Raw genomic sequence first — 16,091 nt, 5'->3', positions numbered from 1 at the left:
CATAAGTCGGAGCATACGCACTGACTACCGTCACCCATGCGACTTCTCCCCCACGCAGGGCGAATTTGAGACGTGCAGTGACAAGACGAGGGCCCACAGCCCGCCAGACCGAACCACCATTCTTCCACGCGTCTGTTGCAAATTTATTGAGTGCCAGGGCGACTCCTTCTCCTCGTCTGTTGCCCGGAGCTCCATCGCCAGGCACGGGGCGACCCGAACACAAGATAGTAAAACCGTCAACGACATAAATGTCATCGCCGAACCAGTGTGTCTCCTGCAATCCAGCCGCCGCCACGCTCAACCTGCGCAGCTCGGCAGCAACACGACGACATTTCTTGTCCCCTGCCACTCGGCCAGAAACGCTCGCCGTAGCTACGCCGCCACTCCTTTCCACAAGGGAGCGAACATTCCACGACCCAAACGTCAAGCAGCGCCGTCCCTCTCTCCCACTCTTCTCCCTCTCCTTGACGTACTTCATAGCTTTTCGGAGCTGGATGGAGATATTCCACTCGGGGGCTCGTCACACCACCGCGAGTGGCGACTTCGGGCGCAGCAAGAGGTGGCGGTATCAAAAAAACTCGCCTCGTCCTCCTGCTACGTGGCTCCCGTCGTCGGCAGCTCACTGTTTACGTACTGGCCCTGGAGACAACCCTCAAGGGGTCGCTCCAGGCCTCTCTTTCGCCCAAAAGTACTCGAAAAACAAGAAAAAGTCAGGAGCAGAAAAATTTCAAACTGCCTCCTTGGGCACACAAACACACACACACACACACACACACACATACACACACACACACACACATACACACACACACACACACACACAAAACACACACACACACATACACACACACACACATACACACACATACACACATAAACACACATACACACATAAACACACATACACACATACACACATACACACTCACCCCCCCCCCCCCACCCATTGACCATTGACCATTGGACGCCCATCGCCAGAGGCGATGATAGCGATGCTACAGCAGAAGCCATAGCAACTTGTGCTGGGATTGCACCATTCAACAGCTTGCAAGGCTGAAGAATTGACCACCACTATTCAGCCTGGTCTACACCACACAGCTTTGAAGTGGCTTTTTTCTGGCCAGTGAATCCCCCCACCCACACACAGACACACACACAGACACACACAGACACACGCATATGATTGCCTTACGTTCGCATGCTTTCGGAGGCTCTGAGCTCCAGACTCCGGTCGGTTGAATGGCTGGTGCTGCTTCACAAGTCAGTGTCATGTTCGTCGTAGTCTGTGTGCCGGCCAGCACATAGCCATTGGCGCAGACAACTTCCACCAAATCCCGAGAAAAATACGTCAACTTTGAGCTCGGCTTGTCACTGTTATCTACACGAGCCAGTTGACACGTTTGCCCTAAAAGGGACAGGGCAGAGAATGTATCAGGAAAGACGTTTTATTTAGAGACAAATTCAGGAATGCACACAAACAGCTTACAGCTTGGTCACCAAACACAACATGTAAAAACAAACTTTGTTTCCCCATTTGGAAGCAAAGGAGCTCTCCATGCAAACAGGCCACTGACAAGACAGAGAATGGGGTTACTAGCAGTAGCTCAGCCCAGCTACACTGCTGTCTCAAAAACCGGGTGCCTCGGTTCCAGCAGACTCCACAGACTGGACGTACGGTGCGCAATGATCACTTGACTAAACACACCTGCAGTGTGGAATGTGTGTGCTGGGCACTGTGTACACACACCTGCAGTGTGGAATGTGTGTGCTGGGCACTGTGTACACATGGCAGACTTCACATGATACTGAGTTTCGCGCATCTGTAGGAACGCCATCACCTTCAAGGATCACGATGAAGATGCAGCTCCCAGAGCGGTGGGGTGGGGTAGGATGGGGGGGGGGAGGAAGGAGAGGGGGGGGGGGGAGAGGAGGAGGGGAGGGGGGGGGGGGAGAGGAGGAGGGGAGAGGGGGGGGGGGGGGAGGTGAATAGATCAGACTCAGAGCATGTTCACGGGATGCCCAGGAATGGAGGCATTTACAAACCAACAAGCCTGCTTATGGAATATGTTAGCATGCTGAACTTACGTCGACACGTAACCAGGGAAGTCGGAAAGTCTGCTGTGGACATGCACTGCCTCACAACAGCAGCAAGAGCATAGTAGCCGCTGTCGCAAGTGTAGACCGCAGTTTGCTGGTACGTCAGGGTCTGGCTTGGGTTGGGCGATGTCAGGCTTGCAAACCCCTCTTGCAGCGGAGGCTGCCCGCAAGTGACAGCTGCAGAAACAAGATCCAGCATACAGTATCATCACTCGTGACTGTATCATTTATAGTTGTGGCCATTACTGTCATGCAATACTTGAACAATGCACTTTTCTCCAAGCAGCTTCACTCGTCTTTTACGGTGACTTCCTTGATTTGGGCTATTAAATGCCCGTGGAGAATCCTTGACTCAGAGTGCAACATGGAAACAAGTAGGCACATGCCATGTGGTCGAGTCCACCAACTAGACTTCGAACAGTCAGACGTGCACAATCTAGCACGACATTGACAAGGAGTACTGCGACATTCCACGGCATAATTGTGCAAATGTTACAATTTTCCTTGGCTCAGCATCTGAGTTCTTAACTCAGAGTGATGATATTACGACTAAGAGTGATGATATTATGACTCAGAGAGTGATGATATTATGACTCACGTCCGCACTGTAGCATCTCTCCTGTCCATGTCCCGGTACTGGTACAGTGTCGTTGCTGATCACCCGTCTTGTTCTCATAACCCAGTGCACAGGAGAACTGCACTATGTCACCAAAACTATATCCAGTAGCGTTTACGGTTGACATTTTCTGTGCTGTGTTCGGAGCAATCGGAGGCCGAGGACATCTGATGGCTGTGGTCACAAGAAAAAACAAGACTGGTGAGAGTTGCTTGTGTGTGTGTGCGTGCTGCGTGCGTGCGTGCGCGTGCGTGTGTGTGTGTGTGTGAATAGTGTGAACGTAGCACTGAACGCAGGATGTACAGCATAGGAGACAGACAATTTTGCCAGCTATGTTTCTGAGGATTGCCACTTACATGTACCCGAACAAGCACTCATGAACTGGGGGCCTTCATTGGTTAGAAAAACCTAGAGCCCCCCCCCCCCCCCCTCTAGCTCTCTCCCCTCTCTCCCCTCCCCTTACACGCACGCACGCACCCCACCCAACCGGACGTTCATTGTATACATTGTTCCAGTACCATATACCTGTGGCCATGCTAGCAACAGACCATAAAGGACAGCAGTGCGTGTTTGTGAACACTTACGATAGCACAACGTCGCCGTGGAGTTCGCTGTTGTCACGTTGCTGCTCAGCCGGTCTGGCATGGTCACGAACGCGGCAGCGCTCGTGAGGCTCTGCGGTGCAGCTGCCACCCACGAGACATTCTCCGCAGCGCACGTCCATGCCACATACCCATGCAGTGTGTACCCGCTGGGGCAGCCCAGGAGCAGGGTAGCGCCCACAGTCAGGTTACTGCCCGTGACGGCAATGTCACCCTGCTCCACTATCACACGACCGGTGCGCTGTATGACCGGACATTGTTTAGCTGTGGGAACGGTGAATAGAGTGGAAACATTAAATTAATTCATACCGACACCTTGACTTGCGCAGTTGCTGCGTCTGCTTCTTTTCTTGGTTTTCTTTCTTTGTACTTATACTCTTTCCCGAATCATGAAATTTATCTGAGTAGGAGATTCCCTCGACAGGCCTAGAGCCTTTGGGTATTCCTTGAAATACAATACATACTAAATACTTAAACAGTGGAGACATGTTAAAGAGTGGAGACAGCACGGAGAGGAGACGTACATCACTGGGCATATATTAAGGTCGAGATCTCATATCGACTAAGTGTGCTAAGCCCTACCACCATGACACTCCTCTTTTCATCATAACTATGACAAAACGATTGGAGTATGGAAGTTCGTAAAAAAGAAAAGGAAAAAGTCACGGGATTCTCAGTATACCAGCGAAGCAAGGTTGGGGATGGGCAGCTCTTTCCTTTTCCTTTCCTTGTTTTGACGACAGCACATTGGTGCCATCCCCCTGTCCCAACGCAAACCAAGCCATCACTCGACCAGTCCGGCTATATGGCCAGGACATATTCCTAGCTATGTCCCTAGCAGCTAGGGACATATAATGGTAGCTAAGCCATGTTCCTAGCTATGTCCCTAGCAGCTAGGGACATATAATGATAGCTAAGCCATGTTCCCAGCTATGTCCATAGCTATGCCCCTATCTATGTGTTCTTATCTATGTCCCTAGCTATGTACTTACGTTGACACTGTAGCATTTCCCCTGTCCACAGACCTGAGGTACTACACACACGCTGGTAGCTGCCCACTGTACGTTCATAGCCGGCGATACAGTGGAAGAGCACGGCGTGGTCATAACTGTACATGCTGCTGACGGTGGATAGGTTCTGTACGGTATTGGCTGAGACCGGCGGGGTGTCACATTTCACCACTGCAGAGAAACAAGAGCGAAACCAGGGACATTTTTTCTTATGAAAATGCTGGAATAACGCCCATGCCCAAGTATACGCCCAGTTTTCAGACCCTTGTTCTGTATACGTCCCGGGCTTATTCACGGAACTTTACGGCATGCACATTGTGACTGTATGCGGAGAGGAGGTGTGGTAGAAATCAATTTCAAAGAAGAGGTTTAGCAGTATAGCTACATCAAAGCCATGTGTGCTGCACATTGCCGGTGATTTAACCCTTTACCAGTCTACCATAAGCGAACCGATACTATAGTATCGGTACGTTTGGCCCTCATGTTTTTGGGGTCTTGTTGCTAGGAGACAGCTAAAATGGCGCTCTACGCGTAGCTGAGGTCCAAGGCTTTCTGACGATGTACAAAACAACCATGCTTTCCATACAAATTTTTGCCGTATCGATCGACTGAAGTTTGTTGAAATTGGAAAAGACGACCATCCGCCATGTGCGCATTTCGAGAATGCGAGTGCATCTCTTGGGGCCGTGTTTAACAAGCGTTCTGAGAGCAGTAACATCACCAGTCCAGGCTGGATCTCCCGGGAGGTTTTGCAGTGTACCGACAACGTCGCTTATAACGACACTCGGCGGGGCACCAAAAAGGTGTCCTTATTCGCGAAGTGTCGTTATACGCGAAGTCTCATTATATGTATTACAGTGGGATGAGACTTTGCTCTGGGCATGGAAATTCTGTCGTTATTCGCGAATTGTCATTATATCCGCAGTCGTTATTAGCGAAGTTGACTGTAGTGTGTTGAGAAAAAGAGCTCCGTTGAGTCCTGCTAGTTCAAAAATATATCGTCCACGAGTGAAGAAACAAAATTCTCCACACAGAGAGGAAGCCTTCTTGCTGCCGACACGGCGACAGCGACTGTCACAAGGACTCATCAGGTGCGATCAGCTGATTCGCCTGGCCGTGAGAATCACGGCATGCGTAAGCTCGCGCCTGAGTACTCATCTGAGCGAGAGTGAATCTGACGCGAGCAGCGCTGAGATGAACAAACCGAAACTGCGATATCGTGGAATGGGAATTGCTGCTGCTGCTGGCGTATCGCCGATGGCGAGGTGTTGGTGTTCAATGGCGGTATTGTAGAGAGCCTACATTTCTTGTAAAGACGTAGCCCTTACCTGATTGTTTATCGTACGACTTCAGCTCCATCACGAGCTTGGTATGCCCTTCGTGCTGTGATATTCGTGTATTTCATTCGCAATTGTATTTTCTCTCAACTTGAAGGGCTACCATGGGCCCTATCCTTGCCTGGACCTAGTCATATTTGAATTTTCTGGACACGTTCAGGCATACAGATTTTGAAAATATATGGTTGTGATATCCATGTACATGTCTTGTGTTGACGTCACTAAGACGTCACTAGGACTCTGCATGCACGCAGGCCAACCTGTGCTTCCTTGCCCTTTTCCTTGTTGTTCTGTCTTCCGAGTCCTTGAAGTGACTTCCTCGTTGTTGGCTTTTGTGAATAGAATTATACATACCGGTAACATCCTTGTCTCAGTCTGGGTTGTAATAATTGGCGACGAAGATAAAAGTATTAGACGATGGCCATGGCCTCCAGTTTCTGCCAAATGGAGCCATTTGACGGCCAGAACTTCTCCGATTATTTGGATCGTCTCGAGTGTTATTTTGCCGCAAATAGAATCGGAGTGGCAGCTACCACCGATGCAGACGACGTCACTGCTGCAGGAAAGGTCAAAACGGCTGCCCTGATTGCGCTGATGGGTAAAGCTACCTACTCGACGCTGAAAGACTTGTGCTTTCCTGACAAGCCAACGTCTAAAACGTTCGATGAGATAGCCGATCTCCTCAAGAAACACTTCCAACCGAAGCTGAGTTTAGTGGCGGAAAGCTATCGTTTCCATCAGTGCCGGCAAGGAACGGAATCTGTCACGGAATTTGCAAATCGCCTGAAGAGACTGGCGTCCACTTGCGAATTCGACTCCCACTTGGATCGCGCACTAAAGGACCAGTTCGTGCAAGGGCTACGAGGCCAATCCATCACGAAGAAACTGCTGACTATGGCGAACGACAAGAAATTTGCTGATTTCTTAGCCACGGCAACTTCGGAGGAACTCGCTGATGCGCGGGCTGCAGAGCTGACATCGGCCTCAAGGACTACAGACGTCCACAGTCTTCGGTCCGCGCCATCATCGCTGAAGTCGCGTTCGTACAACGACAGGCCTCCCAAAGCTGGCCGCAAGTGCACTGGCTGCGGCGGACAATGGCACGAGAGACGAGAGAGCTGCCCTGCCTGGGGAAAGTCGTGTAATTTCTGCCACAAGCAGGGCCATTTCGCATCTGTGTGCAGAGCCAAGGACAAGGTACACTTTGTGCACAATCCAGCGCCGGACGCGGGGGAATCAGACTCGGCAGTAAACAGTGAGGAGTATTGTCCAGACCTGCACCACACCGTGTGTATCAGCCATGTAAGCAGTACTGTCGACCCGTATGTCTGCACTGTTCGCATTGGCCGCACCCCAATGGTATTCGAGATCGACACCGGGGCTGCAGTTACTGTGATTAACGAACGGCATTACCATGATTTGGCTTCCAAGGAACAGTTGACGCTGGAAACTGACGACTTACCCAGTCTACGTACGTATGCCGGCAAGATCATCCCAACGGTAGGCCGCGTGAGAAGCGAAACCAGCCACGGAGGACGCAAGGCTGAGCTGGTCTATTATGTGGTCAAAGGCACTGGACCCAATCTGCTAGGTCGGGACGCATTGGAGAAACTGAGGCTCAACTGGAACCAAGTTTTCAACGTCACTGGTGACATGCCGAAGAATATCCTGGACAAGCATCCGGAACTATTCAAGTCTGGCCTGGGCACTTGGCGACATGGCAGTGTCAAGCTGGCAGTGGACCGTAACGTGAGGCCACGATTTCTGAAGGCACGGTCGGTTCCCTATTCACTCAAGTCGGCAGTGGAGAAGGAGCTGGACCGGCTGGTGAAAGAGAACATTATTCACCCCGTGCAGAGTACCGATTGGGCTGCACCGATTGTGCCAGTGCTAAAGAACAATGGCCAGATACGCATCTGTGGCGACTACAAGTGTACCATTAATCAAGCATCCAAGACAGACAAGTATCCGTTACCCAACATAGAAGACTTATATGTGAAACTGAATAAAGGATGCTGCTTCACGAAGTTAGATCTCAGCCAGGCCTATCAGCAGCTACCGTTAGACGAACAGTCTCAGCTTCTCACGGCTATCAACACAAGCAAAGGCCTATTTGTGTATAATCGCTTGCCTTTTGGAGTGTCCTCTGCACCTGGTATCTTTCAGCGCACCATGGAGCAGCTGTTGGCCGACATTCCAATGGTCGTAGTGTACCTGGACGACATCCTCATATCTGGCGCAACACGAGAGGAACACGACCTCCATGTCAAAATGGTCTTGGAGCGTCTTGAATCGGCTGGTCTGCGCTTGAACCGGGACAAATGTGTGTTTGGCCGTTCATCTGTCACTTTCCTCGGCCACATCATTGATTCAACCGGAATAACGCCGACAGCTGAGAAAGTGCAAGATGTGCTGGACGCCAAGGCACCGACTAACGTATCGCAGCTCAGAAGCTACTTGGGCTTGATTAACTATTATCACAAGTTTGTACGGAACTTAAGTACTGTGTTGAAACCCCTGTACGAATTGCTCTCTAAGAAGCAGTGGCGGTGGTCTGACTGTGAACAGTCTGCTTTTGAGAAAAGCAAAGCCATGCTACTAGAAGCACCATGCCGTGTACATTACGACCCGAAGATGCCAATTGTCGTCAGTTGTGATGCGTCACCGTATGGTATTGGTGCCGTTCTCTCACACATCACTGCGGACGGAGACGAGCATCCAGTCGTGTTTGCATCGAGAACATTGTCCTCAGCGGAACAGAAATATGCACAGATCGAGAAAGAAGGCCTGGCTATGGTGTTCGCCGTCAAGCGCTTTCATAAGTATTTATTTGGCCGCTCGTTTGTGCTGCAGACTGACCACAAGCCTCTACTTGGTCTATTTCAGGAAGATCGTCCGATTCCGCCGATGGCCAGTGGTCGCATCCAACGCTGGGCCCTACTACTAGCAAGCTACGACTACCAGCTTCAGTTCAAGTCGGGCAGCAACAATGGTAATGCTGATGGACTCAGTCGGCTACCATCACCCTCATCGGTACCAGAAGTCCCAACACCAGCCGAAGTCGTTCTGTCGATGTCTGTCCTGGAGAACACTCCGGTCACATCCACCACCATTGCTCAATGGACGAGCAAAGATCCGGTGCTGTCACTTGTCCTCAAGTACGTCCAAGAAGGTTGGCCGGACAACATCCCCGTGGATTATCAAGCGTATTCCCGTCGTCGTAATGAGCTTTCAGTAATAAGTGGCTGTCTTTTGCTGGGCTCACGTGTTATTATTCCACCAAGAGGCCGTGAGACGCTCCTGGAAGAATTACATGAAGGTCACCCGGGCATAACCCGGATGAAAGCCCTCGCCCGCAGCTACATCTGGTGGCCATCTATTGACGACGAGATAGAGCTCAAGGTCAAGAGCTGCCAACCGTGCCAAGCCATTCAGAAGTCACCAGCCCTTCAGCCGCTACATCCCTGGGAATGGCCAGGTAAACCATGGGTGCGTCTACATGTCGACTACGCAGGTCCAGTTGAAGGCAAGATGCTCCTGGTTATCGTTGACAGTTTCAGTAAGTTTATTGAAGTCCACCCGGTATCGTCTGCAACCTCGGCTTCAACTATTGCCAAGCTCCGTCAGACATTTGCAACGCACGGACTGCCGCTTCAACTTGTTTCCGACAATGGCTCAGTATTCACCAGCGACGAATTTCAACGATTCTGTTCTGCTAATGGTATCAAGCATACCCGGTCATCTCCGTACCACCCAGCCAGCAACGGTCTAGCTGAGCGTGCCGTACAAACCGTCAAGAATGCGCTGAAGAAGTCTGTTGGTGATTCTGATTTGGAATCCCGTCTGTATCGGTTCCTGTTTCAGTATCGCCTTACACCACAATCAACTACTGGTCAATCTCCATTCCAACTCATGATGGGTCATAAGCCTCGGTCCCGTCTTGACCTCACATTTCCGGACACTTCTAAGAAGGTTTTCAGCCGACAGCAAGCAGCCGTAGACCGCCGCCCGGCTCACTCGTCGTCCTTCTGCTGTGGCGACCCTGTGTCCTGTGTCAACTTTGCGGGCTCACCTAAATGGATGGATGGAGTTCTTGAAGAGTGTCTAGGCCCAGCCACATTTACGGTGCGCCTACCCGATGGCAGATTGTGGAAACGGCACAGTGACCACATCCGCCCGCGATTGCCGGCCGAGGAGCCACCTGTTGCTGCGCCAGAACAGGCAACAACCGCATATCCAGCTGTCGTTCCATCTGGTCAACCTCTGAGCCATCCAGTGTCGACATCATCTGTGCCGGATTCAGACGCATCCGAACTACAGCCTTCAGTTGATTCTGTACCAACGGCCGTATCTGCCTCACCAGTTCCTCCAGCACAGGAATCAGTCACACTTTCAGAGTCGCAGTCAGCTGGGTCGACTCCTGCTATTCATCCGCGTCGCTCAACTAGAGCTGTTCAGGCGCCCATCCGTTTGGACTTGTAACAGTTCTATCATAGCTACTCGCAGTTAGATCTGCTGTCTTATTTCTGTGTTTACAGCTATATTTCGCCATGTCTTGTGTTACTGTTTCTACAGGTGATTTGTTATTTGTTATTGTTTACTTAGTCTTTGTTTCATCTAGGGTTGGAGGGATGTGATATCCATGTACATGTCTTGTGTTGACGTCACTAAGACGTCACTAGGACTCTGCATGCACGCAGGCCAACCTGTGCTTCCTTGCCCTTTTCCTTGTTGTTCTGTCTTCCGAGTCCTTGAAGTGACTTCCTCGTTGTTGGCTTTTGTGAATAGAATTATACATACCGGTAACATCCTTGTCTCAGTCTGGGTTGTAATAATGGTTTACCCATACCTACATCACATGGTTCTTGAGTTATTGCTGGTTGTGTGTACATGTATTTGCGTGACCACCCCTCACATACATTGAGTTAGACCGGCAAAGGGTTAACACAACTTCATGGCACTTCATGGACTAAGCATGTACTTTCCAGACATTTTGCAACAAGTAGAGTGGACATGAGAGGCACTGAGACTGAGAGCACGTTGGGCAATGCCATCATGGGCAAGGGCATCATATGCAATGACATTGTGGGATTCATGGGCAATAATGCCCTGGGCAATGACATTACCGGCAAAGACATCATGTAAATGACATCATGCACAATGACAGGCACACTTACGAAAACATGCTGGTGATTGTGTGTTGTTGTTGACTTGAGTGGCTGGCACTGCATCATGCGTAAGACTGGAAGCATTCACACTAGATGACGTGTCGGCCAGCCAAGTCCTATCTGTCACGCACTTCCACCGTGAGTATCCGTGCAGCACGTATCCCGGTTGGCATGACAAGGCAACGGACGCGTCGACGTCAACGCTGGTGACATCATGAGGTGACGTCATGACATGTGCAGATGAGGTGTTAAAGCTCGGGCACTGCCGGGGCATGCAGAGTGCTGGCGGCTGATTCCAGAGAGCGCTGGCATTGCACGTGATCACCTGTGCACCGGTGCCTGCAAACGCACTGGCGTAGCCGTGGCGACATTGGAACGTGGCATTGTCCTGGTACAGGGTGCCATCGACGTTCACTATGCTGTCGGCCGGGGCAGCTGGTGCCGCACCGCAGTCTTTGCCTGAGTGGGAGTCATGAGTAGTCATGCACACAACACACAAACCATACAGGATGGATTGCGGGACCAAATGAGCCACATTGAGGGGGCTATTACCAAGACCTGGGAACGTTTTCGAAGCATTCCTCAACGACAAACAAAATGCAGTGTATTTAATGTTATAGGGTACCTCACTTCAAACTCTTCAACTACGGTCTCTTCGCTGCATATGTTCACTTCACTTCCAAAAAAAACAAATAATATTAGATATAAATTGAATGCACCAAATTTTCGGGCATGGCCCATCTTCAGGGTGAAAAAGAAAACCATTCAACTTCACTTCCAAAAAAAACAAATAATATTAGATATAAATTGAATGCACCAAATTTTCGGGCATGGCCCATCTTCAGGGTGAAAAAGAAAACCATTCAACTTGAATGGTTTTCTTTTTCACCCTGAAGATGGGCCATGCCCGAAAATTTGGTGCATTCAATTTATATCTAATATTATTTGTTTTTTTTGGAAGTGAAGTGAACATATGCAGCGAAGAGACCGTAGTTGGAGAGTTTGAAGTGAGGTACCCTATAATGTGTGAATGGCTGCAATGGAGTCTGCGAGTGCTTAGAAAATGTATTTAATGTAGCGTATTTAATGTAGCGTATTTAATGTAGCGTATTGGGCTGCGAGTTGCCAGGAGAGGAGTGCATACTACTTTCTAAACAGGTATACAGTGCTTGTGACTTCTCTGGTACACCCCTCCCCTATAGTACCCCGTCCCCTATAGTACCCCCTAGAGAACCCCTCCCTATATAGTACCCGTCCCCTATAGCACCCTCGCCCATCCCCTATAGTATCCCGTCCCCTATAGTACCCCTATTCCCCATAGTACGCCCTGTCCCCAATAGTACCCCCGTCCCCAATAGTACCCTCGCCCCGTCCCCTATAGTACCCTCGCCCCGTCCCTATAGTACTCACCAGTTACTCTGTGACTGAATTGGCTGAGCTTTATGAGCATTCGAAAAGTCAAAATGTCTCTTTTAGAAAGAATTTCAGTACTACAATTATCTGACCGGTCCAAAGAAAACTCAAAAAGACTCCGAGAAAGAGCACGGCAAACCGATCACAGTCGAGTGGGTCAAGTCAGCGCACATAATGATACAATCATACTAGTGTCACGCTCGCCGGAACCAGTCCGCTTGGTCAGGCCATCACTGGACCAACTTGTTGGCTATCAACCTAGTGTTTACTGTACTGAGGAGGCTATGTGTGTTATGATCAGTCAACACTAGCACTACACAAAGGTCGTTGACAATTTGCAGCGTCAACGACCTTTGTGTAGTGCTAGTGGTGACTGGTCATAATATGAATTGGCTGCAGTGGAGCCTCCGTGTTCTAAAAAGCGGCTATGTGTACCCGTTATATCATACACAAACTGTATAAGGCAGGGAATTTTCTAGAACCGCCCCCAACCGGTTTTCGACCGGTTGAAATTGTTGGCGACCGGTTGAAAAGTTACAAATCAGTTCCAACCGCCCGTACTTTTCTGTGGGTGAATGGAGCTGTGAATGGTCAAACGCTTTTTTCTGGACGGATACTTCCAGCGAAGCCGCGTGGGCTGGTACTAGGGTCACGAGTTTGTACGGTTTGTACGGTCGAACCGCGTCATTGAGCTGTAGCAACGGCGTTGCTACAGTCCAACAGCTCCGCGCGACATCGCTTTCACACCTTTTTAGCCGTCATCACACTTCCACAAGTAAGTTCCGGTACCGCGGTAAGTAATTTCCTTTTTCTCCAAGCCCGCTAAATGAGCGGCATACTTCCCTGGTTACATCTGGCGTGGCCATACTGAATAAAAATTCTCTCTTGTGTGATAAGCTTATTTGAGTTGATTCATAGTTCACTTTGTAGACTTTGCTGACGTTGTAGTGCTCCAATATGCTTTCTAGTTTGGCATAATCACTTCTGTGATATCCCTACCCTCAGGCTCTATAAAGTCCATTTCCTCTGCTTATATCTTTGCTACACTCCAGCACCAAGAAATCTGTTAAATTGCTGTCGAGTGCCATATTTGGGTTGTATCTTGAAAAAAATTTCCGGGGGAGGACCCCGGACGACTCTTCATTGGACCGTAACCGGTTGGAAATTCGTCCTAGAATATACCCTGTAAGGGGCCATCCGTAATTATGGATGCACTGATACCACTCTGTACTCAGTGCAGTCGTGAGTTCCTTTCGGCCTTGGATGACTTCTCCGACGAGGACCTAGCAGTCATCATTCGCTCTGGGACCGACGACAGATGGATAAATACTTCGTTCCAGCCGCCGATGCAAGAACATTTCAAATTACAGAGCGGGGCGCACGCCAAGTAAATTCTCACGCAAATATGGGGAGCGCCAGCCGCTGAAGACGATGTCGTCGTAATGTACCTGGAAGAATCTGATCGTGCTTATGGTGGGGAAGCCATGGAGAGTGATCCCCGTGTCGACAGTCTTCCAGAGAGGGAAATTTAGGCCATCGACTTTCTACGTACCTGATTGACGGCAGCGCAGCGCGGCGTGTCTGCGGCCTTACGGAGCTTTCCGACAGCGATTCTGGGGCGATGCTGCTCTCATTTGCGAGCGAGGCACGACCACTGAAGTCTGTGATAGCTATGGCGTTTGTTTCCGCTCCGAAGTCGACTTGTTTTGGCAGTATCATGTCAATGTCTGAACTCTGACGATTTGCATGTGTACTATTACCGTGTTTAGAAGTAGAGGTGCCAATTATTTAGCAGCGTATGTGTGTGGTAGGTGAAAATAAATGTTTCCATGGTCAAGAAGTACCGGTAGTACCAGACTTCCAAGAAAACATAACTGACTTGCACAATCATACAAAATGTGGCCTCCCTGTGAGTTATTGGCATCCTTCTAAAATGTTATGGATTTCATATACAAAAGTAACTATTACTTGCCGGTCAAGGGTTAACAGTGCTTGCATGCAAAGGATATGTGTGTGTTGTAACAGCCAATCAAGATCATTTTCTGCACAAAGTCTCAAGTCAATTAATTTTTTCGTTTCAGGGGGGGGGGGGGGGGGGGGTAGGTGGGGGTGGGTCATAACTAAACTTTTTCGTTTCGTGAAAAAGATCGATAATTACGGATGGCCCCCTAAAAAGGCTGTGATAAAGCCGGACCAATCAAAAACTGCTTCCAGCGGTTCTGTATTGTACACGTGCCAAACTAGTTCGACGCATTAAATTTTAGTGTCCAACATGCCTGAGATACGGGAAAAAAAGACAGCGGATAGCCAGGAAGTATGTGTAGACTGTTGCCTACTATGAGCAAGGAGAATGTCCTCACGTTTGCAGGTGAGAGCAACGCCGCCCCAGTGTCCCTCGTCCAGGCACACAAGCTGGAAGTCGCCGGTGATGTGTTCGTGGCCATTATCACATGTGTAGTTGACCGTGCTGCCCACTGCACTGCGCTGTCCGGTTGCTACCGGGGCCAGACTGTGGGCATTGGTCACCGGTGGAGGCATTGGACAGGCAATTGCTGGGGAGACAGAATATGGAGCAGAGAGACACACGCCCACAAATCCGGAGAAGCACTCACACATGGGTACTGTAAAGCCATTATATATATATAACGAAGTGCTAACTCTAACGAGTTAACGAGGAGAAATCTGTCGTTAAAATAGAAATCGTTATACAGAAATCGATACATATACTGTCCTATTGAGCGTTGAGAATGAGTGAGAATCGTTACCTTTGGTACACGTAAACTAGTCAATTTTGGGAAATCGTTATATATGCGCCTCGTTAGAATAATGGCTTTTACTAACTTGTTCAGTTCCACTGTAAAACCGGGAGTTTTCGGCGGTGGAATATTTGTTGCACATTGTGTGGCATGGCAGGGTTGGTTTTTAGGTCGTGTTTTATTTTAGGTAAAAATTGCCCGTACTGAAGTAAATCTCCACCGAACTTTTCTGGTTTTACAGTACAGTCTACTCGCGATAAGTCACGCACAGTGTCCTGGAATAGAAAATGCGTGACTTACCACGAGTGCGTGACTTACATTATGCACCACGTCATGCATATGTACAGCCGTCATTTTTTCTTCTGCATATGGACATGTGTGCTGAACACGCGTACAAGCACTGAGCTGCATATGCATGCGCACGGTACACTGTCTGTAGTCTACACTGACTGACACAGTACACTGCTGTACACGAGACGTAGATCTACCACAGCGTGAAGCCATGATCCGTTGATCGATATGAAGGCATGATCGAGAAAGAAAAGTAACGACGTTCCGTTACTTTTGCCGTTTTGGTAGGGATTTGACAAGACGCACTTCTGTTTTCGTCGTGTAAACACTTCGTTTCCCTTTGCTTGACGATGCCTTCTCATAAGAAAACGAAAGTCCAGCGAACAGTGGCTGATCGACTGCGTTTGGTTCGTCTCTATCGTGAGAGTGGAAAAACCTCCGCTCGAAAATTTGCGAAGTTGAACAATGTTCTGGAGGCGATGTTCCGCGGCTGGCTGAGTGATGCTGAAGCCGGCAAACTCGCCGATGCTAATCCGTCTGGTCCACAGGGAGTCCGCAACAGAAGTTCCCAGTTCGGGAAAATTGAGGAGCGGCTAGTGAAGTATATTTTGCTTCGAAGGGAGAAGTTTGTGACTGACAAACTTGGATTGTCGTGGGTGATCCTGAGGGAGAAGGCTCTCATACAATATGCACATAATAATTATATTCTTACCGTTACAGTATTCAAGCTCCATCATTGAAAACCACACCATTCGCAACTATTCACGAAATCCACAAAATCCCGAAAAATAAAAAAATCTT

At 49.4% G+C, this 16,091-nt stretch overlaps 1 protein-coding gene across 2 annotated transcripts in view; it reads right to left on the bottom strand.

Moving 5' to 3' along the window:
- The window catches only part of LOC135825706 (sushi, von Willebrand factor type A, EGF and pentraxin domain-containing protein 1-like), a 65,350-nt gene that overhangs the window by 27,048 nt on the left and 22,211 nt on the right, over positions 1-16,091 (bottom strand). For both annotated transcript variants that reach the window (XM_065338325.1, XM_065338326.1), the window contains 7 exons: positions 14,604-14,795; positions 10,840-11,289; positions 4,308-4,496; positions 3,298-3,579; positions 2,696-2,887; positions 2,086-2,274; positions 1,193-1,405 (listed from right to left, as the gene is read on the bottom strand). In XM_065338325.1, the coding sequence (XP_065194397.1) occupies positions 1,193-1,405; positions 2,086-2,274; positions 2,696-2,887; positions 3,298-3,579; positions 4,308-4,496; positions 10,840-11,289; positions 14,604-14,795 (1,707 nt within the window). The remainder of the gene's footprint in view (positions 1-1,192; positions 1,406-2,085; positions 2,275-2,695; positions 2,888-3,297; positions 3,580-4,307; positions 4,497-10,839; positions 11,290-14,603; positions 14,796-16,091) is intronic.

The sequence above is a fragment of the Sycon ciliatum genome, chromosome 10 (genome assembly GCF_964019385.1).
Source record: "Sycon ciliatum chromosome 10, ocSycCili1.1, whole genome shotgun sequence".
NCBI lineage: Eukaryota > Metazoa > Porifera > Calcarea > Leucosolenida > Sycettidae > Sycon > Sycon ciliatum.
This window is presented reverse-complemented; position numbering and strand designations above follow the sequence as displayed.